Genomic DNA, 25509 nt, shown 5'->3' on the forward strand with positions numbered 1-25509 from the left:
AAAATTGCCGTTTGCTCTGCGCACGCGCAACTGGAGACCGCCGAGCGATCGAGCAGGGCTGACTAGAGGAGAGTAGTTAATCGATGAGAGTCCAGGGCGCGGTAGCGGAAGTGGACAGACAACCGGAAGTAGCTAGAATCACCGGCAGCCTGAGCGACTGACAGGATCCTGAGGTTCAGAGAGGAGGCAGCCATGGAGTTGGGCGAACTGCTGTATAACAAGTCCGAGTACATCGAGACGGTGCGCGTGTGGCGACCTTGTCGCCGTTGGCAGTCGCGGGCCCCTCGAGGACTGGACGGTCACCCTTCCTGTCCCTGCTACACTCGCCCCCGCTCCCTCAGTCCCTTCCTTGGATGACTTGGAAACACGTAGAGACGCTTCGTGTTTCATCTAGTTTTGTTATTTAGCCGGTGCATGCATGAATTAGGCTTTCTCCTACTCCATCCACCGTGTGTGTGTGTGTGTGTGTGTGTGTGTGTGTGTGTGTGTGTAAGTTTGGGTGTGGGTAGGTGTGTATGCATATATATGTATATGTGTGTATACACACGCCTGGTTTCCCTGTAGAAATAATGTCTTCCAGAAGAATACACAATACAACCTATTCATTCTGATATTAATTACATTTTCAGGCTTTGGGCCCTTTTAAAAATAATATTTCACAGTCTGTTTACATGCTAAGAAGTTATTGTTTTAAATTGTCAACTCATAATATGTGTAAACTGTTAGGGTTACTATCATTTTTTCTGTATGTCTGTGGTCATGAGAAAGTAGTTTTTCTAATTTAGGGCTATGAAACCATAATATGGAACTGGGGTTTGAATGCATATATGTCATTAGACCTGTCATCATTTCTTGAGCTTTCAGTTCCTAATCCACCCTTGCTCCTTTGATGTATTGGATTCAGTTTGTAAACACTCTTATAACGAAGCTATGCCCTTCAGTCTTTTCTCCCCTCTCCATGTCTTCCTTCTCTAACTTGCTTTTGTTGGTTTGTTTTATGATGGAGGCTCACTTCATAGTTTATTCTAACCCCAAATTGATGGTCATCCTGCCAGCCCAGAGCTGGGACAGCAGGGGTGCAGCATACACTCAGGCCTCATTTCTTTTTAGACTACCCTTCATCTGAAGTAATTTTCTCTGCAATGTCAGCTTTCTTGATGGAAACTATAGTCCAGTCTTTTTCACCCCAGATTTCTGTTTTGCTTTTAGGCATCTGGGAACAAAGTTAGTCGCCAGTCTGTTTTGTGTGGAAGCCAGAACATCGTTCTCAATGGCAAGGTAAAGGGCATAGGCAGCTTCAGGAGGCTTCACTGTGCTTGCTCCCACTAGCCGCGTATCTGCAGGGTGTATGAAACACTGCTGTGTCTCCAATTTGTTCTCCATTCCGAATTCTATTTCTTTGTTTTGTTTTTTTCTCCAAATTAGATTTATTGAATGCACAAAGATGATCACTGAGGAGAAGCCAGGAAATTAGAGAGTGGCCCATTAGATGGGGGATAAAGAAGCTTTAAGGAAGAGTGATAGGGAGGGCAGTAATATGTGAAATATGACAGGAGAGGGCACACCAGACACGGGCAGCTAGATGGAGGGAGAAGTGTAAGGAGGGGAATTTCACCTGAACCGAACATGAACGCTTTTGTCATTTTCTTCAATATTGTATTTAAATAGGATTTACATTGCATTAAAAATTATGAATTAGAAAGTAGCGGTGGTAGAGGGAAGGACCAGAAATCTTTTATGCCTGTACAAAATACAATGGCAGATTGTTTGCTATGTTGTGCGCAGGACTACTAGACATAAAACTCATAAGGAGGCACTGTTTTAAGTATTTTAAAACAGAATTCAGGGAAATGGACTACACTGGTAATTTTTAAATGCATTTTACTTTATAGACCATTATAATGAATGACTGTATCATCCGAGGAGACCTGGCAAATGTAAGAGTTGGACGTCACTGTGTTGTGAAAAGCCGTAGTGTCATAAGGCCACCGTTCAAAAAATTCAGCAAAGGGTATGTGACTTAATTATCTGTTTGCAGTCCTAGCTAGGCTTCATCCTGTTCCTGGTGATGTTGCCCATGACCATGTTTAGATGTGTAATGACAAGGTCTGGCCATCTGGGGGCGCTGCATAAGAGCTCACAATAATGAACGCCCCTCTGGGAGTAGAAAAGTCCCTACGAGATGTGGGCAACTGAAGCATAGATAGTAAAGCCTGGGTAAAGGGTGAGGCTGGAGCTTCCTCTCTAGTGTATACCAGAGTCAGGTAGTACTGAGAAATTTTAGTTTAAAATTAGAGAACACTCAGGACTGGTGTAGCCTATCGTTTCTTAAACTGCAAGTCTGTACAAGCATTGCATAGCTGAATGTGGAGGGCTGTGAAAATTTGGCAGCAAATGAAAGGTTTCTCAGTATGTAAAACCAAAAATGAATTCAAAACGAAATACAGAATGAATCCAAAGTTTCTGGCAATGCGTGCTCATGGATATCTGTCATCTGACACCACTGCAGCCTCAGTTCTGTACACAAGCGTGTACACTGCATTGTGCATGACACCATACAAGCCATACCAATGAATGCTTCTTGAAGCATTCCACTCAAGTTTGAACTACAGTATAAATTCTAGTGTCTTTATTGTACATTTTGCTGCTATTAGAGAAACAATGGTTTAGTTATTGAAAATAAACTCTTAATATTTTCCTACAGTTATTCCTTAACATGTAAGTATAAAATTGGTATGTACTTGGACTTTATCATATTAGAATGGTGGTTTCTGAGGCTGGAGAGGTGGCTCAGTGGTTAAGAGCACACTGCTCTTATGAAGGACCTGGCTGGCTTTCAGCTGCCTATTGTTCCAACTAAGGACTAGTTCCTTCTTCTGGCCTCCTTGGACTCTTACACTAATGGGACTTACATAAACTCATGCAAGCAAATACACATATGTAGAGGAATTTTAATCCAGCAAAGGGCTACTCTAGGTGAAATACAGACACAACTTAGGACATACCTTTATCTCTCTGACTGGAATAGAGAAATGCCCTTAGTACACACCTTTAATTCCAAACAATGAAGGTAAATTTAGTTTGTAGAAGGAAAGGCCTGTGCTTGAAAGTGATGTCTAATTGAGAGGCAGACAAAGTGACAATCAGAGAAAGATTTGACACACTAAGATATGCCCAACTCTCAGGAGGATAAAGAGGAAACATAAGGGAAGAGAGTAGAGGAAGCAATTTTACTGGTAGAGTTTTACAGAGACAGGTTGAAGAGAGAACAAGCTAGACATAGGTGAAGACAGAACAAGCCAGACAATGAGAAGAAACCAGAAATTAGAACAGATTGCCAGATTAGTATGAGGCTAAGCTGAGCAGTTCAATCAGAGGCAGAAAGAGAAGCCATAATGAGTCTGTCAGTTTGGAGAGGAGTTTAAGTCAGAACAGTTGAGCTGAACCAGCCAGCCAGAGCTCAGAAAGAACTAGAAAGGCTGAGCTTATTCAGTAGCAAATCTCAGAGAATGAAAATATTCTAGGCATAGATTAAATTGTATGGAGGCTAGAAGCTTCCAGGACTATGCCTAGGTTAGCAGTAAGCCTCTGATCAGGAGAATAAAAGATACTTTTACACACATACATATAGAACAAATCTTTCAAAAAAAGAAAAAGATTGTTGTTTTATGACAGTTGCTCTTTGAATTGCTGACTTGAATTCATCAAAAGGAAAAGTTAGTTAATGTATTTTGTTTTGAGATTAGGACGTATTTTTCCAGTAGATTCTGAAATGACTTTAAACATACCTGCCATTTTGTACTGAGTATTTATGCACAGTGGCTTTCTGAGCATTGATAATTATAAAATTAGAGTATCAGTCAACTCTGAGCAACAGTGAAGATGCTCTGTTTTGCTATATCAAAAGGGACCCAGGGAAGACCCAATCATGTAAAAATAAATGAACACACTACAGCATGCACACTTGCTATTGTCTTTAATAATGTTAAAGTTACATGTATATCAAAGTTTTGTTTTAAAATAAATTTCTCTGTGATTTACAATGAGATTGAACACACTCAGATCACTATGGCCATAGGCTTCTTATGATCTATTACCAGTGTGAGGTTCGATCTGAACCCCTTCTGGAGCCCCTTGAGTAATTGATGCAAAAGCAAGGGGAGCTTTATTCCAATGTACTGAGGTCGACTCCCTTTTGGAGAGAGACAACCCTGAGTAGACTCTAACAGGCAGTTATATACCTTACAGACAATTGGGACAGAATTCAAACAATTGGAGCAGAATTTGCACAATGGTAACTAGGCAAGGTACTGTTGGTGGGGTGAAGTGACCTCCAAACTTACTCATGGTCAGTAGACTGTTCCGGGACTTTCCAAGGGGGTTGGATGGGGAGTCACAGGTGGCTTTGTTCAACAGTTTAGCTTGTAGCTGTTCTAGGAACTAAACTAGCTCTACTCCTCCTGGAAGGGAAGGGTCTTTCTGTGCTCGGAGGTTTGTGGTGGAATTTTCCATTGGCCTCAGATTGACCCCAACTCTGGCTTTTTCACCAGTAAATATTTGTATGTGTGTGTTTGTTTGAGATAGGTCTAGTGTGGGCCTTGAGCCCCCTAGTTTTCCTCACTCAGCCACCTAAGTGCTGGGGTTATAGGTGTGTGCAACAACACTCAGCTTAAAATGTTTCACTAGGAAACTTATTCTTTATAATTATAAACCTGAATTCACATAAAAAACAATATCTTGGGTAAAAAGGTATCAGAAACAAAAATCTTAAGAGGGTTTGTTGTAGACTGCTATGTGATCAAGGAAGTGTTGTTGTACAAGAGGAAGAGACTTAAAATACTAAAAATTAACAAAGTTTAAGTAAGTCTTGAGTCCTGGCTAATAGATACTATGACTTACAAAATATTCCTTGTGGAACAGGGCTGGAAGAGTTAGTGAGCAAACAACTACTTTATATCTCATCTAGTCCACAAATTTAAATATGGCCTGGGGCTAGGCTCAGCGGTTACTGCTCTGTCAAAGGACCAGGTTCAGATCTCAGCGTTCACATTATGTGGCCTATAGCTCTAGAGCTGAAAGGAGTCCACCACTCCTTTGTGACCTCTGTAGGTACCAGAAACACACACACACACACACACACACACACACACACACACATGTTCTTTTTTTTTTTTAAACATGGTTTGATAAATGCTGTTATAGAAACATTGTCAGTGATATTTGAGGTATTATAGAGAATGGGAATAAGGTTAGATGTCTGGAAGAAGTCTGGATAACTCCTATTCATCCTTCAGGTCTTGACTTAAATATATTTTGTTTTTGTTTTTGTTTTTTTATTTTGGAGATAGGCTATCATTGTGCAGCTCTGGCTGGTCTTAAACTCACAGAGATCTGCCTTCCACACAAGTGCTAGGACTAAAAGTGTGAGTCACCATATCTGGCTTTAAGTTCTATTCTATTAGACTTTCCCCAGAGCCTCCCATCTAGGTAACATGGCCTAGTTGTGTGCGCTCACTTTAGATCACAGGTGTGACTAGTTCTGTATGCATTCCTTTACTCCATCTGGTGTCTTCTTGATTCTACATTCCTCATACAACACTTATGTTGCTTACATTGTATCCCCAGTTCCTTGCAGAGAGTCTGGGACGCAGTAGGAACTTAGTAAATATGGCAGATGATTAAAGTTTCAGTTTGTTTGGAACTAAAACTTTTTTTAAGATCTGGGAATATAAAGTACTTGTTTGGCATGCATAAGGGCCTGGGTTCCGTCTCAGCACCACATGAATGGGGTATGGTGGTGGCACACAGCTCTAGTTCAGAGGCAAGAGGATCATATATTCACAGTTATCTTCTGCTACATAACAAATTGAAGACAGCTCTGAAGATCTGAAACCCTCTTTTCTCCCTAGACCCCTAGTTAGTTCATTAGTTAATTTGTTCTTTGTTTTGCTGTTCTGTTGGCCATCTAAACTGATAGCCTATGACCTTGTCAGTCCTAGAAACAGATTACTAAGCATGATATGTGAGCTTTGTCCAAGAAAGCAGGAATGGATCAGTACCCACCCACTTGAATCTGCTTTATCTGTGACCTAAGGATTGTTTTCTTGCAAGGAATAGTTTTATTAAGACATGACAAAAACTGAGGGTGTGGTACCTGCCTATAACCCCACTACTCAGGAAGCTGAGTTAAGGTCATGCTGGGCTCTGTGACAAATTCAGGGTAGCCTACGCAACATAGAAAGAGTGTCTGTAAAGGCTGGGCCTGGTTGATGAATGTCTTCCATCCCAGAGCTTGTGAGGCAGAGGCAAGAGCATCTTAGTTGGTTTGAGGCCACTCTAGGACTGCAAAGACAGTCGCCGTCTCAAAAAACAAAAAACAAAAAACAAAAAAAACAAAACAAAAACAAAACAAAACAAAAAAAAACAAATGAATCACCCTGTAAGTAAGTAAATAAATAAATAAATGTCGAGGTTATAGTCCATAGTTCTACAAACCTTAACCTAAGCTCCATCACCTTACCCTTTCCTGATTCATCTTCTTTTCCTTTTTAGTGTTGCATTCTTTCCTCTGCATATTGGGGATCATGTCTTTATTGAGGAAGACTGTGTGGTCAACGCTGCCCAGATTGGTTCTTATGTTCACGTTGGGAAGAACTGTGTGATTGTGAGTATAGGATTCATTCAACTAAGCAGCTTCATTTCCTCTCTGTCTTCCCGTCCCCACCCCATCGATAGAACTCAGTCCCAGTAACAGGGAATGAGCCATTTCCAGTTTCCTAGGGATAAGATTTTCTTACTGGATTGGGATTTTTTCCAAGCATTAATAATAATGACTAGTGGGCTGGGGAACTAGCTCAGATGTAGAGTGCATATGTAGCTTGTACGAGGCACTGGATTTGATTCTTCCACACACAGAAACACAAACACACACCCAAAATACAGCCAAGTAATAGTGGCTAGCCTCTATTACACTCTTCCATATGATGTTGAACTCTTTCCCTGCGCTGAGGGTTTAGTTGATAAATCACCAGTCATGCAGGAAGTTTGATCCTAGAACCCACGTAAAGAGCCAGGTGTGGTATCACACATTTGTAAGCACTGGGGAGGTAGACTGTCTGACAAACCAGCCTTCTTGCCCAGCACCAGAGCAAGGAGAGACCCTGTGTCATGAAAAACAAGGTGGATGGAACCTGAGGACAAACAGCGAAAATTAAAATCTGGCCTCTGTATGAATGTGCACACACATATGTCCCAGCATGAACACATACATGTATAAACATGTAAATGAATACACACACAAAACTTCTTTTCCATCAGTTACTTCATTTAATCTTCGTAACCGCACAGAGGTCTTGGCACTGTTATTCCTGTTTGCTGCTGTGAGTGTTGAGATCCATAGATACTAGGTGTTAGAATGGGGGGTGGGGGGACAGTCCCAGACAAATCACACCATAGCTGGGCTCACATCGGAAGTTTATTGGCAAAGGCAGCCTCTGGGAGAAGATAGAAGGAAAGAAGGGATTGGTCTGGGGGATGGGTCTTTTATCCCGGCTGTGACTCCTGTGCAAAGGGACTCAGCGGGAGCAGCACTGTTGCCTAGACATGATGTGTCTGGTTGCTGTGTCCAGATGCTGGGTCCAAAAGCTGGCTGTGAAGTCCACAGATGTGTCTGATGCTAACACTAAGGGATTAACAAAGGCAGTGGTAGAGCTACAACTAAATATACATACCATTTAAATAACTGTGCTGCCCATTGGGCTCTTTGTTGCCTTGCCTCATAAAACATACAGTATGCTATGGATGAAGGATATTGTCTTAGTTAGGTTTCCATTGCTGTGAAAAGACACCATGACAAAGACAACTCTTATAAGGGACAATATTTAATTGGGGCTGGCTTACAGGTTCAAAGGTTCAGTCCATCATCATCATAGCAGGAAGTGTGGCAGCATCTAGGCAGGCATGGTATTGGAGAAGGAGCTGAGAGTTCTACATCTTGTTCCAAAGGTATATAGGAGAATACTGCTGCCTTCAGGCAGCAGCCCACCCTCACAGTGACACACTTCCTCCAACAAGGCCACAACCACTCCAAGGCCACACCTCCCAATAGTGCCACTCCCTGGGTCAAACATATCCACCCCACCACAGATAAATATGATGGGCAAATTGAAACTAGTGCAGAAGATAGTGTTAGCTTGGGCAGTTCAGGAAAAGGATTGTTGTGTGTGAGGGTCAGTATCACCAAAGGGCATATTGTTAGGGACTGCAGGTAGTGCAGGAAGCAGATAGACCTCCAGTTGAATGGCATCTGAGAGACCCTCATCCATAGAAGCAGAGGTGTCATAGGCAAGGTTTGGGTTTCTTGCTGTTTTGTAGATAAAGACACAGCTGTTGGGGTTTCCGAGAATTGTGTTTGGGTTGAGAATGTTGACCAAAGTTTGTCTGCATAAAGTCTAGAGAAGATGTTTTGTATGTTTCAGATATGTATCACAGACTGGATTCTTCTACCTCAAAATGCAGAGCTAACTCTCCGCCCCAGCTAAATGTCAGATGTTAAAGAATCAAAACACATGCAGGTCACAGTTCTTGTTCTAGAAGCCACGAAGACTCAGCACGGGTGGTCAGTGTAGGGGGAACTCACGCTGATGTGAAAACAGTTCTAATTGGACTGAGAGATGGGGGAATGATAATTCTGCCACATATTCTTGTTGCAAAGGCATTCCTTACTATGTATAGAGCTCTGTGTTAAAGAAAGGAGAATGAAAATGGTTGATCTCAATCACAGTTGTGGTGCATGCCTTTAATCCCAGCACTTCAAAGGCAGACACAGCCAGTCTGGTCGGTCTACAGAGTCAGTTTCAGGACAGCCAGGGCTATATAGAAAAACCCTGTCTTGAAAAAAAAGAAATAAGCAGTAAATAAAAAGTTGATGACAAATAGAAGAAAGGAGAACAATGAAGAAGGGAGAAGCTAGGAGGAGATGGAGTAAGGGCACTAACATACAGCACAGCAAGGAGGATGGTCTAGTACACAGCACAGCAGAGGCCACACTCCACAACTTACTGTATACATAAGAACCTCAAGAGGCATTGGAAGGCTCTAAACATCAAGTGATTCAAAAGACATTCAGAATTTCAGCTGCATTGATTTGGTCAGCACATGCTGTGTACTCAAGTATCACACTATAACTTACAAATACATATAGTAATTACACTGGTTATTGCACACTGCTGCCAGAAATTGAACCCCTGCCCTGTGTATGGCTGGCAAACATTCTATCCTGAGTTAGATCTCTATAACTCACTTTTTAAAATTACTTTAAAAAATTTTTTAAATCACTTTTTAAAAATATATATATATATATTTTTTTTTAATTTTAAGACAAGGCCTGGCTAAGTTGCTTGGACTAACCAAGAACTTGCTGTGTACTAGACAAGGACTAGACTGGCCTTGCACGTATGCCACTGCTGTCCCAGCATTCCAGGCAGCTGGGTTGTAGGCCTGTCTCACACCATTCCTGGTTAGATACTCTGCTTTTTGTACCTCTTTCAGAATATTACTTTTCAAAGTATTCCCTGGTCATTGTTCCATGTGAGCAATCCTTGTTAAACCTAACTTGGCAATTTTTAAAGACTTTGAAACTTGAGGGTCTTTATAATTGTAGCCTCTCAGAGTGCAAAGCCTCACTGCCTCTGTGGCACATAGACTCTCCTAGAGGCCCCATGCGGCGTCCAGCAGTGACTTGCTGTGGAAGGTGTAAGCTGGAGGGGCCATGTGCCGGAAGGAAAAGCCTAGGAAGCAGTATGGCAGGCGTTAGGGTGCATCAGCTCTGTGTTTGTTACGTCCAGTCCTGGCAGCTTTGCTGTTGATTTGGCTTTATGTCCTGCTTCCAGAGTGAGGGAAATACTGGGCAGACTTGACTTATCTAAAATTATCTAGGTTAGAGGAAAATGAGCAGCATAGCCACAGCTCCTGATTCCTCCTTCAGGAAGCATGAAGAAGACTTTAACCTCCTCAGCTATTACAAACCCATTCATGTCTTAAAGCTATTTGTATTCTTCATACTGTTGTGAATTAATCCTTGTCCTCATAATGTTCCTGAAATTCAGTTAAATTCTATTTCTCTAAGTAGGCAGGATCTAAGTGGGTGGGATGGCTAATTAGTGGACAAAGCAGGCTGCAGGCTGTATAGTTGCTATCAGTAAGTAATGAGAAGATCCCTTCCCACTGTGTTTTTCTTAGGCCTTTTGTCTATGGATCCCAACAAGGGAATGCACCATGCTTTACTTAGCACATTCTATATCCATGTGCTTAGTCTTGGTAATTAGGAGTGTTGGCATGATCAGAGACTTAGATAACATCACCTTGTTCACCAGGGAAGATAGTTGATATCTTTGAAAATACCAAAGCTAATTAATGAATGAGAACTTCAGCAGAGAATCAACTTGCACTTAATGCCTGCTTCTGAACCAGACACACCAGCTGTTGCCAGTCTTTTTGTCCATCCAGCTGGAGAGGCTTAAGCATTCATGAAATTCAGACATTGCAGATAGGAGGTTTTTTTTAAAGCCAGGTATGGTGATGCACACCTTTAATCCCAACACTGAGTAGGGATAGAGACAAGTGGATCTCTGTTAGGCTAGCCTGGTCCACAAAGCAAGTTCCAGGACAGCTAGGGCTGTTACCTAGAGAAACCCTGTCTCCTTAAACAAAAACAAAATTATTTTATGTTATGTCTATGAGGGTTTGCTTGCTTGTATATCTGTGCATTGCATGTCTCCTAGGAGACTGCAGAGGTCAGAAGAGGATATATTGTTGGAATTGGAGACAGTTGTGAGCTCTAGAACTTGAACCTGGTCCTTCCTTTGGAAGAGACTTGAGTGCTTTTAACTGCTGGACCATCTCTGTGCCCCCAGGGTTTTGCTTTTGTTCTTTGATGGGTGCCTCACTAATAGCTGATCTGTGCTTCCTGCATGCCTGTGCTTCCTGCCTGCCATGCTGGGATTAAAGTAACTTTTATTCACCAAACGTAATTGTCTTAGAGACTTACTGCTGATTAAGTTCACCCTTTCTAGTTCTTTCTGAACTCTAGCTGGCTGATTCAACTCAATCTTTCTGGCTCAAAACTCCTCTCCAAGTTGACTGATTCAGACTGGCTTCTCTCTGCTTCTCAGTGAATTGCTCTGATTGGCCTCAAACTAACAATGGCAACTTGTTCTAATCTTCTGGCTTCTTATTCTCTGGCTTGTTCTCTCTTCACCTGTGTCTAACTTGTACTCCCTGCAACCTGTCTCCGTAAAACTTTCCTGGTAAAAACTGCCTCTGAACTGAACTCAGTGAAATTCAACTCAACTGCACTGACTTTGATTGCACTCAACTAAACTGAACGGAGCTGCACCAACCAAGCTGACTCAGCTGAACTGATTGAACTCTCTCTGTGCTGCTTTTAAGTAGCCTCTTTTTCTTGTCTGTTCTCATTGAGAGTTGGGTGTATCTCATCTCTGACTCATTCTGCCAAATCTTTCTCTGATTTTTCACTTTGTCTGCCCCTCAATTAGACATCACTCTCAAACATGGATGTTTCCTTCTACAAACTAACCTTTCCTTCATGGTTTGGGATTAAAGGTGTCTACTAAGGATATGTCTGTAGTCTATCTAGCCAGAGGAATTAAAGGTATGTGTCCTGTCTGCATTCCAGCCAGATCACACAGACCTAGGTCTTTGGATGTAATCCCTTGCCAGAGCAGCTGTGTTACTGGATTAAAATTTCTTTACAGATATTATTTCTGGTGGTAGATCCTTTTTTAAAATTTTCATTTAGGGAAGCTGGAGAGATGGCTCAGCAGTTAAAAGCACTGTCTGTCCTTCCAGAGGACCCAGAGTCAATTTCTAGCACCCACATAATGGCTCACCACCATCTGTAATTCTAGATTCAGGGCCTCCAAAGGAGGCAAAATACCAATACATAAATAAATAAAACTGTGAAAGATTTCAGTTGGCAGCCTAGTTTTTCTCATGGAAATAAGCAGGCTTATCAAGATACAGGTGAATTTACAAGCTCTAGTAAAGACAATCAATGGGCTGGAGAGATGACTCAGTGGGTAGTATTTTCTCAATCTAGAATTTCTTCAATCTCTGGCACCATGTAAAAACTGCCCACGGTGGTGTGATGCCTGTAATCACAGTGCTTGGGAGAGGTGGAGACAGTGCTGGGGGCTCAGTGGCCAGATAGTCTAGCTAGAACAGTGAGTTCTAGGCTTAATGAAAGACTTTTGTCTTTAAAAAATGGTTGAAAATTACCGCTTTCCTGATATAAACCTGCGTCCTCCACATAGGTATGCATGAGTGAGTGTGTGTATATGTGTGTGCACACATGCGCGCACACGCGCGTGCGCGCGCGCACACACACACACACACACACACACACACACACACACTTTCCTTCCTTGTCAGATTCCACTTGAAGTATAATTTCAACCAAACCCCCTGTCATTATCCCTGGCACCCTGGGTATTATAAGAAACCACGAGTGCCCAGGAATGGAGATGTGTGCTAGCTATTTTAGCACTCCAGATAAAAGGTAGGGGTAGAAGCAGTTGGTTCTCTGAGTTCGAGGCTAGCCTGATTGACATAGCAAATTCCAGACCAAGTAGGGCTCCAATAATGAGACACTGTCATAAAAATACCATGAATAGAGAGAATATAGAACAGCCTCCACGAAGCACAGTAATCAGGCTTTACTCCATGTCTTGATCAATACCTAGTAATGAGATTATAATTTCAGGGGCGCCGGTGTGTCTTGAAAGACTGCTGCAAAATTCTTGACAATACAGTATTACCTCCAGAAACTGTGGTCCCCCCATTCACTGTCTTCTCCGGCTGTCCAGGTAATGTTGATGTTAATATGTCTATTTCGACTTCCTTAAAACTGTTTTCTATCACTAAAGTAATGCATAAGACTTCTGTATGTGATTTAGCAACAAAATACTACAAAAGACGTATAAATAAGTTGCTTTTGGTGGGGGTGGTTTTTGTTTTCTGAGACTCTAGTCTCACTGTGTAGTTTTGACTGGCCTGGAACTCACTATGTAGACTAAGCTGCCCTTGAACTCAAAGAGATCTGATTGCATGTGTCTCCCTAGTGCTGAGATTAAAAACATGCACCATCACACCTAGGGAACAAACTGCACTTGGAATCAATAACTGGATTCACAATTTTTCAACACAGGAAATTATCAGAAACAAAGAAGAATGGAGTCCCAGACTGGAAGAGTGCAGTGTTGAATGTTGATATCACAGTAGAGTGATTTAAAATGTGGTACTTGTGGGGATAGATGAGAATGCCTTAGAGCCTCATATGGTAGAGAGATTTCCCAAATACCTTTGAAGGGTTTCTCCTCACTAAGGTTGCTGTAGGGGCTAGAGTGATGGCTCAGTGGAGCACTGGATGCTCTTCCACAGGACCTGGCACCCATATGACAGCTCAACCTTTTGAAATTCTAGTTCCAGGGGATTCAACTCCCTCTTCTGGGCTGTGAAATAGTCAGCTGTACACAGTGTATACAGACATACATGCAGACAGAACACCTGTCTACATAAAAGTAAATAAGAACATTATAAGAAAAGGTTGCTATGGAACAAATTTGCCACCAGCACATGGGAAGGACAAAGAAACATTTCTTTCCTGCCTGGGCTCTGAGTGAACAAAGGACAAAGGAGAAAGGAAAATCTCTTAAGAGATAGGTGTGTATTCACATTCTTTAGTACCAGCTTCTTATTGTCACTGACACTAATGTCAGAAGACAAGGAAGCCACCCTGTATTTCAGATGGAAGTAAGAAAGACTCGTTTGTAGCCAGCTACATGTGACCATCCAGGTCTCTGAACATGAGCAGACTGAGACTGAAGGGTGTGCTGTTCCCAGGGTCAAAGCCTTGTCCAGCACCAAAGACCCCTCATTTAGAGCCTAAGCTTCTGGCACTGTGACAAGATACTTTGATTTTTCTTTTGAGTAGTTTCACAGATAAATACCAGATATTAGGGTACTTTACTGGCACTTCTGTCTTTGAATTCAGACATGTGGGCTTGTAGGAAATCTGGCACATTAATGGAGAGCTATCTATAAATCCAGTTTCAGAGGCTTCAAAGCCCTCTTCTGGCTTCCCTGGGCACCAGGAATGCAAGTGGTGCACAAACTTACATACAGGCAAAATATTCTTGCACATTAAAAAAAATGTTTTTGAGCCAGGTATGGTGGTGCACACCTTTAGTCCCAGCACTTGGGATGCAGACAGGCGGATCTCTGTGAGCTCAAAGCCAGCCTGGTTTACACGATGAGTTCTGGGACAGCCAGACCTACGTAGAAACCTTATCTCAAACAAAACAAAACAAAAATACTGTGAAGTCTGTACATGTTTGCAGGCCTCATGTGCACTTTTTATTTGTAGGGTGCGTATGAGAATTCTGTAAGGCTTTTGTTTTTGTTTTTAGATATACTCAGTACATTTTGTAAATATCTAAAATATGTAGGTGTGCTTATATGTTTGAATGGATAATATAGGTATTTGAAACTATACCTATGTAAGTGAAATCAAACTATTTCTCTGTACTGCTTGGAAACTACCTTTTACTTAGCAATATACCTTACTATTGTGGTCTATAGAGAACCACATCTTTCCTCTCCAGGGTTATAGATTTCACATACTGCATAAGTGAATTTAACAAAAAGCACTGAATCAGTCCCATAGTATAATAGAAGCTGAACCTGGGCACTATTAGAAACTGCTGTCCTGACATTCTTTTACATGTATTGTGCAATTAGGCACAGTTATCTCTGACATACATTCTTAGAGGTTGACTTATGAGCCACAGGGTATAAATGTTGAAGACTTTGCTGACTTTATGTGTATGTGTTCTTGCTTGTATATATCTCTGCACTACATTCATGAAGCACCCAGACCTAGAACCAGCTAACACATGGTTGTTAGCTGCCATGTGGGTGCTGGCACTGAACCTAGGACCTCTGTAAGAACAGTTAGTGCTCTTAACTGCCAAGGCATCTCTCCAATCATTTGTTACCTATTTTTAAAGCCCATGGATGGAGGCAGCAGCTTACAGTACCTTTGTTTCAGAAAGTTTGTTGTTACTGTTTTGAGACAGGTTTCCTGTGTAACCCTGGCTATCCTGGAACTCACTCTGTAGATGAGGCTGAGCTGGAACTCAGAGATCTGCCTGTCTCTGCCTCCCAAATGCTGGAATTAAAGTTGTGCACACCCACACATTCTTAACCGTGCGTGTTCCATCATGGACTCCTCTGTTGTCTTCTTTTGATTCATCTGTATGCAGCATCACTGCTTTGGTGGATCGAGTTTCACTGTAGGAATGGCAGGACAATTCTTCCCTCAGGGATAGGGATAAGGCTCAGTGGGGGTCACTGGGGAGTGAGTCCTGGGGATGAGAAGCCCTTGTGTGGAACAACCCACAGCAGTCAGAGATGCCTTCTCTCTTTGGATCTTGTAAGCATGGTCCGACTCCTCCAGCTGGACTTTATTTCTTCACTTGAGAGCTGTAGTGTTTGGTTCCCAAACAAACACAGGCCTTTCAGAAGATGTATGCAGTCAACAGTCTTGTCAGTCTGAAGATGAGGACTTCAAAGTTAGATCCTCAAAATAGCACGCAGAAGTCTGCAGACTTTGCACATGGTGGGGTTACAGGCCTCCCTGGCTCCCATGCTTCACAGGGTCTCTCTTTCCTCAGGACTCTTCTCAGGGGAGCTCCCAGAGTGCACACAGGAGCTGATGATCGATGTCACCAAAAGCTACTACCAGAAGTTTCTACCCCTAACACAAGTCTAGTGTCTGTGCCTCACGCCTTTAATTCTTCTGAACTCCAAGATGGACCTGGAGATGAGAAGGGCAGTTGGTGACGACAGAGCTGCTGTGTTCACACAACTTTACTCTCCTGGTTGGTGGGGTTTTTGTTTTGGTTTGGTTTTTAATTTAGAAGTTTTCAATCTTCCATGGATCTGAGCATTTAAGAATTTAAAAGAAGACTGGAGAGATGGCTCAGTGGTTAAGCATGCTGGTTGCTCTTCCAGAGGACCCAGATTCAGTTCCTAGCACCCACATGGCCCTACAACTGTCTGTAACTCTTGTTCCAGAGGATCTGATGGGTTTCTGGCTTCCATGGTCACCAAACGTACACATGGTAAAGACATATATGCAGCCAAAATATCCCTTCACATAAAATAACGAACTTTTTAAAGAATTTTAATAAGAACATCTGGAAGAGTTGTCTTTATACACCGTGCTTACACCTGTCAACAGTCACCATACCATTGTCTGAAGAGGACAGAAAGTTCTGTTGCTGACACTCCAGCCTGTGGTTCCGCAGATGGCTGGAACCTGCCTGGCGTGGACCTGCAGAGCAGTAGCACCCACCCAGCATGGGGTCACATGGCCCCAGTACTGCTCACAACCCTGTCCTGTCCCACTGCACACCATCCACACAGATGACGCTCTGCTTTCGCTGCTGATATGGAACCAATAGCCACAATTTCTTGTACCCTGGGGAAAGTATGATTTGAGCTTAGGTTCCTGTTGATTTTGAGAACGTGAGGAAAAGAGACAGGCTGTGGTGACTTGTACCAGTCATCCAAGTACCTTGGAGGTAGAAGCAGGAGGAGTTAAGAGCTACATAGTGAGCTCACACTTGCCTGGTGTGCTACATGAGATCCTGCTTCAAAAGAACAAAAATAAAGTCAGTAAAAGAAAGAAATGTGGAGCAGATGGTATCTGTTGTTCATTCAGGATGACCTTAATTGTTATAAAGTAGTTAATAAAAGACTTAAAACATCCTGGTTTAGGCTTCTTCATTTAAAGAGGCAAACCTACACTGCAGATTCTGCTTCTGCAAAGTCCCAGGTTTTGCTCTTCAGTGTGGATTGCTTAGTCACGTCCTCATTCCTTGACTCAGGGTTTATTCCACCAAACATGAGTGTCTGTGAGCTTTGCTCTCTAGCCTAGAGCATTTGTCCGTCTGGTATTTGTCAACACTTCCGTGCTTCAGACCAAAGTATTTGTACTTGAGGAGGTCAGCCTCACATGTACAGGAGAGGCTTTTAGGTCATCCTGTGGACACAGAGCCTGAGGAAGTGGCAGTGCCAGTGCCCCTAACTGATAGCACACCTCCTCCTGGTTCTGCTCTGAGTCCTTGTTTAGAGCCTTGGTCAATTGAGTGCTCTCAGAGACAATGGCCAAACAGTTGAGCACTGAGGGGCAGGACCCAGGAGGAGCCTTCTTGACTTACGGCGTGGTGGGGTTGCCAGGAAACCCTGAGTGGACTCAGCTGTAATCCAAGTCAATGTTCTCTACTTGTCACTTGTCATTTTTCATGTGTTACCAACACATCCAAAGTGGTTGCTTTCTCCTGTCAAAGGTCGAGTCGGTATAGTATCGTCATTATAACAAACCAATGGGTTATTTTGTGGAAGAGACAGATGATCAAGATCCCTTCAAGCTATGTTATGGCATAGGGCTGGAGAGTTACCATTCCGTTGAAGTAAAACTGAAAGTATACTGCAGGCTTTGGCAATTGAGAGCAAATTGCTTCTGGTGGTCTTTATGAACAGGCATTTTGCTAGATGTTTTAGTTAGGGTTTCTGCTGCTGCTAGAAACCACCATGACCAAAAAGCAAGCTGGGGAGGAAAGGGTTTACATTGCTGTTCATCACCAAAGGAAGTCAGGAACTCAAACAGGGCAGGAACCTGGAGTCAGGAGCTGATGCAGAGGCCATGGAGGGGTGCTGCTTATTGGCTTGCTCCCCATGGTTTGCCCAGCCTGCTTTCTACCAGGACTACCAGCCTAGGGGTGGCCCCACCCACAATGGGCTCCATGCTCCGCCTTGATCACTAAAAGAGAAAATGCCATTCAGCTGAATCTCATGGAGGCATTTGCTCAACTGAAGCTCCTTCCTCTCTGATGATTCTAGCCTTTGTCAAGTTGACACAAAACCAGTGTACACTAGATTAATACCTGCATACCATGTACCAGGAAATGAGTTAATCTGCTCAAGTAAGGATACCACATCTGGTACAGCAGCTGGACTTGATTGAGTTTTTGAAAGTCAATTGCTGGGGTTGGGGATTTAGCTCAGTGGTAGAGCGCTTGCCTCGCAAGTGCAAGGCCCTGGGTTCGGTCCCCAGCTCCGAAAAAGGAAAAGAAAAAAGAATGAAAGTCAATTGCCATTCTCCACAATCCATCTGTCTACTGCTCTGGCCAGATAGAAGAAGGAAAGAGAGATATGGTGGGAACCACCACCCTCCCCTGCATCTTTCAAGTCCTTGATGGTGGTACTAATTTCTGCAATCCCTCCAGGGATATGATACTGTTTTTGAATCACTATTTTCCCTGGCAGAGGTAACTCAAAAAGCTTCTATTTAGCATTTCCAATCATGATGCCCTTACTCCACAGGTCAGGGAACCAATGTAAGAATTCTGCCAACTTCTAAGCATATATATACTACACACACACACACACACACACACACACACACACACACACACACGGAGCTTTTTAGATTGGTTTATAGGCTGTGGTCCAGGTAGTTCAAAAATGGTTGTCTACCAACAGAAGGTTCAAGAACCCGGCAGTTGTTCCATCCATGAGGCTGGCTGTCTCAGCTGGTCTTCAGTTTGTGCTGGAATCCTGAAGAAGTAGGCTCTGATGCCAGTGAAGGAATGGACTTGTGTGAGAGTGAGAGCAAGCAGGCAAAGAGAAAGCAAGCCTCCTTCTTCCATGTCCTTTAAAAAGACCGCCGGCAGAAAGTATGGCTCGGATTAAAGGTAGATCCTCTCACCTCAATGATCCATAATAGAAATGAGTCTTATCACTTCAAATGGTTTAACTAAGGAAAAATCCCTCACAGCTGTGCCCAGACATTTGGGTTTTTAATTCCTGAGGTAGTCAAGTTGACAACTAAGAATAGCCTTCACACTGCCCTAGCAATGCAGATATACACGTGTGTGTGCATGAGTGTGTCTGTGTGTTTGTGTATGTGTGTGTCTGTGTGTGTGTTTGTGTATGTCTGTGTGTGTGTCTGTGTATGTGTGTCTGAGTGTTTGTGTGTGTGTTTGCGTGTATGTGTGTTTGTATATGTGTCTGTATGTGTGTATGTCTGAGTGTATGTGTGTGTGTGTGTGTGTTTGTGTGTGTGTATGTGTGTATGTGTGTCTGTGTGCGTGTTTGTGTTTGTGTGTTTGTATGTGTGTCTGTATGTGTGTGTGTCTGTGTGTTTGTGTGTGAGTGTGTGTGTATGTGTGTATGTGTGTCTGTGTGCATGTTTGTGTTTGTGTGTTTGTATGTGTGTCTGTATGTGTGTGTGTCTGTGTGTTTGTGTGTGTATGTGTGTGTGTATGTGTGTGTGTGTTTGTATGTGTGTGTCTGAGTGTGTGTGTTTGTGTGTGTGTGTATGTGTGCGTGTGTGTGTGTTTAGATGGGGTCTCACTGTGACCAAGACTAGGAAGGAGTTTCTGATATTGAGGAGAATGGACATCAGTAGACAATAAGCAGCCTTGAGCTCTGGATTTCCTGGGTTTTATCCCTGGACTTTTGGGACATGATAGATTATAGCTTCAGACTTCTAACATTGCATCCCAATGATACTCCAGTTTTGGCCTGGCAAATCCCAAAGAAAGTGCTGTCTGTGGTTTATACTGCAATTTTTTAAAAAAGATTTTCTTTATTTTATGCATATATGATGAGTAGGCTGTAACTGTCTTCAGATACACCAGAAGACGGCACTGGATCCCATTACAGATGGTTGTGAGCCACCATGTGGTTGCTGGGAATTGAACTTAGGACTTCTGGAAGAGCAGTCAGTGTTTTTAACTGCTGAGCCATCTCTCCAGCCTATACTGTAATTCTTGTGCCCTTTTGGATCAATGACAATGGCCAATTGTGTTTGACCCTGTGATTAACCTGTCAGGGTCATGACCTTTTCTCCATCCCCCACCTTGTGGGAGAAATGGAGTCTATTGCCAAATCAAGGTAGAAGATGAAAACAGTCCCTACTACAAACAGTAACAAGTGTGTAATTGTGTTTGTAGTATTTGAGCATGTACTGTCATGAGCCTGTATCCTAGGAAGGGCTAGCTGGACTCTGTCTCCATGGTGGCTCTCATCCCAAGAATAGCCTGTTACTAGGCAATTATACCCCCAGAGAAGAAAAACTTTGTTCTAGGAATACTTTTGTAGATGGGAAAGACCTTTCTGACCGTGTAATTGAGAGAAAGGAGTTTGGTTTATGCTGCTGAGAAAGCCAGGCCTCAGTTGGGCTTCAGGCTGGATTTCTAAGACTGAACAGTGTCATCAAGGGCTTGCCCCTCTCTCTCTCTCTCTCTCTCTCTCTCTCTCTCTCTCTCTCTCTCTTCCTTTGAGATAGCTCTTCTTTGTTTATTGTTTCAAGACAGTCTAGGCTCATTTTAGCGCTGAAATACAGGCACACACATAGATTTAGAGTTAATGGCTAGTGATTGTGGGAAGTGAGTGAAGCTACTACAGAGGGGATAAGTATGTCTAATAGCCTGACTGTTTAGAACAGGTTTCAGCAAAAGGCCCTGCCAGCTTGGACAAGTTGCCATTAAGTTCATGCCCACGGAAGCACACAAGCCTAGCAACAGCATTGTGCTGTTCCTAGTTTGTGTTCTTGTTGCCCATTAGCATAGGGGGGTGGGACTTACCACATGCTGTGAGGAAGACAGCACCCCCTATTCACATAAATACTTCACTGAGCCCACACAGAGAACCAGGCCTGCACCAGAGAGTAACATGCAGTCCCTGCTCCTGGGGACCTTACAGCTTAGGGGAAAAAGCCATGAAACCTCTCTTTCAGAAAGGGAAGGACCCTGAGTAAAACCCCTGTAGTTAAAGGCACAGCATTCTGATATATGGTTTAGATGTAAAATAGGATTAAGCACATCCTACCTTTCTACTCAGACTACCACAAAAAAAAAAAAAAAAAAAAAAAAAAAAAGAAAGAGATGAAGAAAAAAATCATTCTTATTTTTTTATCTATGGAACATCAGGCACTCACCAGAAACTATTTATTCCCCTCAACTGTCAAGAAAGTAGGGATTGTCACAACCCATTTTACAGAAGAGGAAGCTAATTATCAGGGAAGTTAAGTAAACTTGCCAGTGCTACACTCCAGACAGTCGGCTGAGCAGTATTAAAGCGAGCACTTATGTGGGCACGAAGTCCGTTTTGATGTGGCCGTTCCCATTGTCCTGGGTGGCAAAGGCAGTGGCTCAACTCCAGGCTCCTACCGGGTGTGTTCAAAGCTCTGAGTGCAGAACTCAAGGGAAAAAGAAACCTTAAGCACTTGGCTTGGAGCACTCTGTCTGCTGGCTCATTATTGACTGTCCTGGAGTCCTTGCTTCTGATGTGTCCTCGCAGTTTCATTGTGACTGCAGCCCCCAAGTAAGAAGAGTTGGCATAGGACAGCTATTTCCCTGAAGTCAGTTTGTGGACTTTTCCTTATTACCAAATTCATAAATCATAATCATGCAGATGAGCCATCCAAGAAGACATAGAAGTGAAATCTACACCCCTTGCTTTCTGCTCTTGGACCTGAACAGGAACTGTTGGCCCCTTCTGGCCCTACTATGCTCTCTTTTCAGACATAGCCATGTCAGCTCTGGGTGTCTGGCATATGCGTCCTGATTCTCCATGGAGAAACGAGCCTGAGGAAAGAGAGCCAGAGGAGTGGGAAGAATTAAGGCAGGGAGCCAGGAGTGGCAGGCAGCACATGCCTAGAACCCCAGAGTCTGGGAAATGGAGGCAGGATGGTCAGGAATTGAAGGTCACCCTTGGGTACATACTAAGTCCAGGGCCAGCCTAGACAACAAGATATCCTGTTTCAAAAATAATAAAACAATATATATGAGAAACCCAGGAGTGGAAAAGGCCTATTGGAGATGTTGAGATATCTGGAATCGGTGCATGGTGTTTTTTTATTTGAATAGCAACCGATATGACTGTGTGCCTCATGCCTCGTACTGGCCTCGTAGAACCTCTTCACAAGCACTTCAGCTGTCACTTCCTAATTCAGTGCTAGAGGTGGCAGTCATGGCCTGCACAAACTTAGGTACACTGTCACTGAGCCAGCTCCCAGTCTTCTGCTCCAGGCTTTTTTTTTTTTCTTTGAGACAGGGTCTTTCTCTGTAGCCCTAGAAGTCTTGGACCTTGGTACACAGACCAGGCTAGCTTTAAACTCAGAGATCCACCTGCTTCTGCCTCCCCACTGCTGGGAGTAAAGGCATGCACCACCATTCCTGGCTTGAAGAGACAGGAGGGAGGGAAGGAGGGAGTGTGTACACGTGCTCAGGTATGTGAAAGTCAGAATAATGTTCATAGGTAGGTTCTCTCCCTCTACCTACCTTATGAAGGAGTCTCTCCTGTTGCTGCTCTGGTGTGTGCTCTGGGGTTACTTGGCCCTAGGGTTTAGGGAAGAGTCTCTTGTCTGTAGGAGTGTTGGGATTGCAGACATGCACCCCATCCATCTGGCCTTTTTATCTGGTTTCAGCTGGAACTTATTGTCACCTCCCTAGGTCTACTCCCCCCTTTTTGGATAAGGTCTTCTCCAGCTAAGCTGGATGCAACTTGCTATGCTGCTCATGCTGGCCTTAAACCTCCTGCCTCAACTTCCGGGATAGATAATGAATCTATGCCACCATGCCCACATTAATGTTTACAATTTCAGCAGGGCTAAATGATCATGCCAGTCAGAAGAAAAGGCTACAAAAATTATAAGGGTGATGGTACGGTGTTTTGTTAGCATACCCAAGGTCCCGTGTTTGATTTCTAGCTATACATACATATATATACATATACATAATATATACATACACACATACATACACACAATACACACATACATAATATATACATACAAACATACATACAAACAAACATAAATACTGGTAGTTATGATTTTTTTGTTTTTTGCCCCTGTCCAGCTGATTGGAATTTAAGTTCTTGGAGTGTTGGAGCCAGGGCAGGTCCCTGTATCTTTTATTCTGACTGGAACCTCTGGAAAGAGAAACAGCAGTAAGAAAGGTGAAAGGCTGTCTCTGGCTTAAAGCGCACATTTGGATAATGAGGTTAAGTCACTTATGAGCCCATGTGGGATTCACGCATCCAGCCCTGAAAGCTGGTCATTTTCTAGTCTAAAGTGGATCCAGGTGGACTCTTGAGACAGACAAAGCACAAAGAAAGCCTTGCCTGTCCTTTGGAGTGGACTGTAGTGCTGCAGCAAAGATGGATGTCTGGAATCCTGACTTCATTACTGCTACGAGCTGTTCAGTCCCAAACCAAGCTGAGCTTGATGGGAAGGAGATGGATTGAAGAGCAAGCCCTTGACTCTGACCCTGGAAGGTCAGGACCCCTCTGGCGAGCTCACAACCATTAACAAACTCTAGGTGCTTCCTCTTAGCCATCCGACTTGGATAAATGCCTCTACAAAGGACTTGGTCTTTGAAGGGACCTTCTAGAACCAGGCTGTTAGTCAGCTGTCTCTAATACATCTCTTACTAGTTATTCCTGTGGAAAGCTCCACATTGTAGGGAGGACCCACCCCAGAGTCTGTGGCCCCTCCAACTGCTTTGGACGCAGCAGACTCTGCCCCTTCTTAAAAGATTGTCTTCCTGCACTGAGCTTATTTTTCTGCAGCTTTTCTCAGTAAACTGAGGCCCACCTTCCCCACTTTTCTCCCAGTACATAAACCTCGGTAAGATAGGGCACTGATTCAACCAGCGCTGTCCCCAGGACTGATCTTTTCTAGGCTGCTCAATGAGCAGATTATCAGGACAAAGAAGGTAGAAGGTACGGGAAGCCATCTTAAAAATTTTGAAAATTTAAGATTTCATCCCTTATTAGTTTGCTTGACTTATTACGAAACATTAGAAGCTGGGCTTAAACAGTGGAAAGTCGTGTTCCTCTGGCTCCGGACGCTAGATGTCCAGGAGCAAAGTGCTGCCTCCTTGCTGGGTCCTCATTCGTCCTTCTAGGTGTCTGTGACCTAATTTCTTTTATAAGGATATCAGTTTAGTTGGGTTAGGGATTACTCTAGGATTACTCTAATACTGCCACCTTAGTATTTTTTTTTAATTATGTGTATGTTTGAGTGAGTGAGTGTGTGTGTGTGTGTATGCGCGTGCGTGCGCATGTGTGTGTGTGAACACAAGTGTAGAAGCAGAGGACAGCTTCCAGGAGTGGACTTTGGGGACCTACCCTTTGGGCTCTGAGGCTCTAACTCAGGTCGCTAGGCTGAGGAGCAAGTACCTTTACCTGCCGAGCCTTCTCACTGCCCCAACAACTTCTTTTTAATGTAAGCAGTGCTTTCAAGACCTGTCTCCACATATAGTCCACAGAAGTTGGGACTGCATGGCCCAGTCATATTGTCACCATTTCCTGAGCACAGTTTCCTGGCCACATTGCAGTTTGCAAAAAGAAAAAAAAAAGGGTTTGTGTGTCTTTTACAAGACTAAAGGCTAAGAGATGATTTTAAAAATGAACAGTTGGACTGGCTGAGTGGGGCCCAGTGATTCTGTGACACGGGATGAGTGACAGCCTGGGCTGGGAGCTCAATCTTTGTTTCCATGACTGCTTCCAGAAGCACTGTCAGCTTCCTGGAGGAGAACTCCCAGTGCTACCTTTCCATGTGTTTGAGTCAGACTTGGAACCCAGCTCCAGTGCTCCTATGCAGAAGACCTTCCAGTGTGGCGTGCCAGTCACCAACAAGTGAAACTGTCCTCAGAAAGACCTTCAGGAGCCCGAGACCCAAGGGCTACCAGGCAGGACAGGAAATGTGGCAGGGGCTTCACAATGAGGAGTTACGAGACCAAGAGTTTTCAACCTGTGGTGGAGAACCCCACAGGGATCAAATATCAGATATCCTGTATATCAGATATTTACATTACAATTCATAACAATATAAAAATTACAATTTTAAGAAGTAGCAACAAGGGGTTGGGGATTTGGCTCAGTGGTAGAGCACTTGCCTAGCAAGCGCAAGGCCCTGGGTTCGGTCCCCAGCTCCGGAAAAAAAAAAAAAAAAAAAAAAAAGAAGTAGCAACAAAGTAATTTTATGGTTGGGGGGTCACCTCAACATGAGGAACTGTATTAGGGGCATTAGGAGAGTTGAGAAACACTGCTCTACGCTGTCTGCAGAGCATAAGTTCTGCTTAGGGTACCCTAACACAGTAAATTCCAGGGGGCCCCAGGATTTGACTCTGATTGTCCTGACAGTGTCTCAGTCCTGGAGGGCATCATCTTCCCTTCTCTGACCAGTATGTACTCTACCCCGGGGCCTTAGACCAGCTAAAGACGTCACCTCAGAAACTTCCTGTAATACACTTTTATGGTCAGTGGGATTGATTCGAATGGCTACATCCAGACCCCCTCTTAGGCATAATTGCGTTTATATCGTAGGTCAGTCTCCACAAACTTAATACC

General features: G+C 43.4%; 1 protein-coding gene across 1 annotated transcript; it reads left to right on the plus strand.

Moving 5' to 3' along the window:
- The first annotated feature begins 120 nt into the window (after window positions 1-120).
- Dctn5 (dynactin subunit 5) lies at window positions 121-16852 on the plus strand. The gene is made up of 6 exons (NM_001037778.2): window positions 121-240; window positions 1210-1278; window positions 1893-2011; window positions 6553-6664; window positions 12782-12884; window positions 15753-16852. Exons 1-6 carry the CDS (start codon window positions 193-195, stop codon window positions 15848-15850), a joined length of 549 nt encoding a protein of 182 aa, NP_001032867.2. The 5' UTR covers window positions 121-192; the 3' UTR covers window positions 15851-16852.
- The last annotated feature ends 8657 nt before the right edge of the window (window positions 16853-25509 follow it).

This window comes from Rattus norvegicus, chromosome 1 (assembly GCF_036323735.1).
Source record: "Rattus norvegicus strain BN/NHsdMcwi chromosome 1, GRCr8, whole genome shotgun sequence".
NCBI classification, from domain to species: Eukaryota; Metazoa; Chordata; class Mammalia; order Rodentia; family Muridae; genus Rattus; species Rattus norvegicus.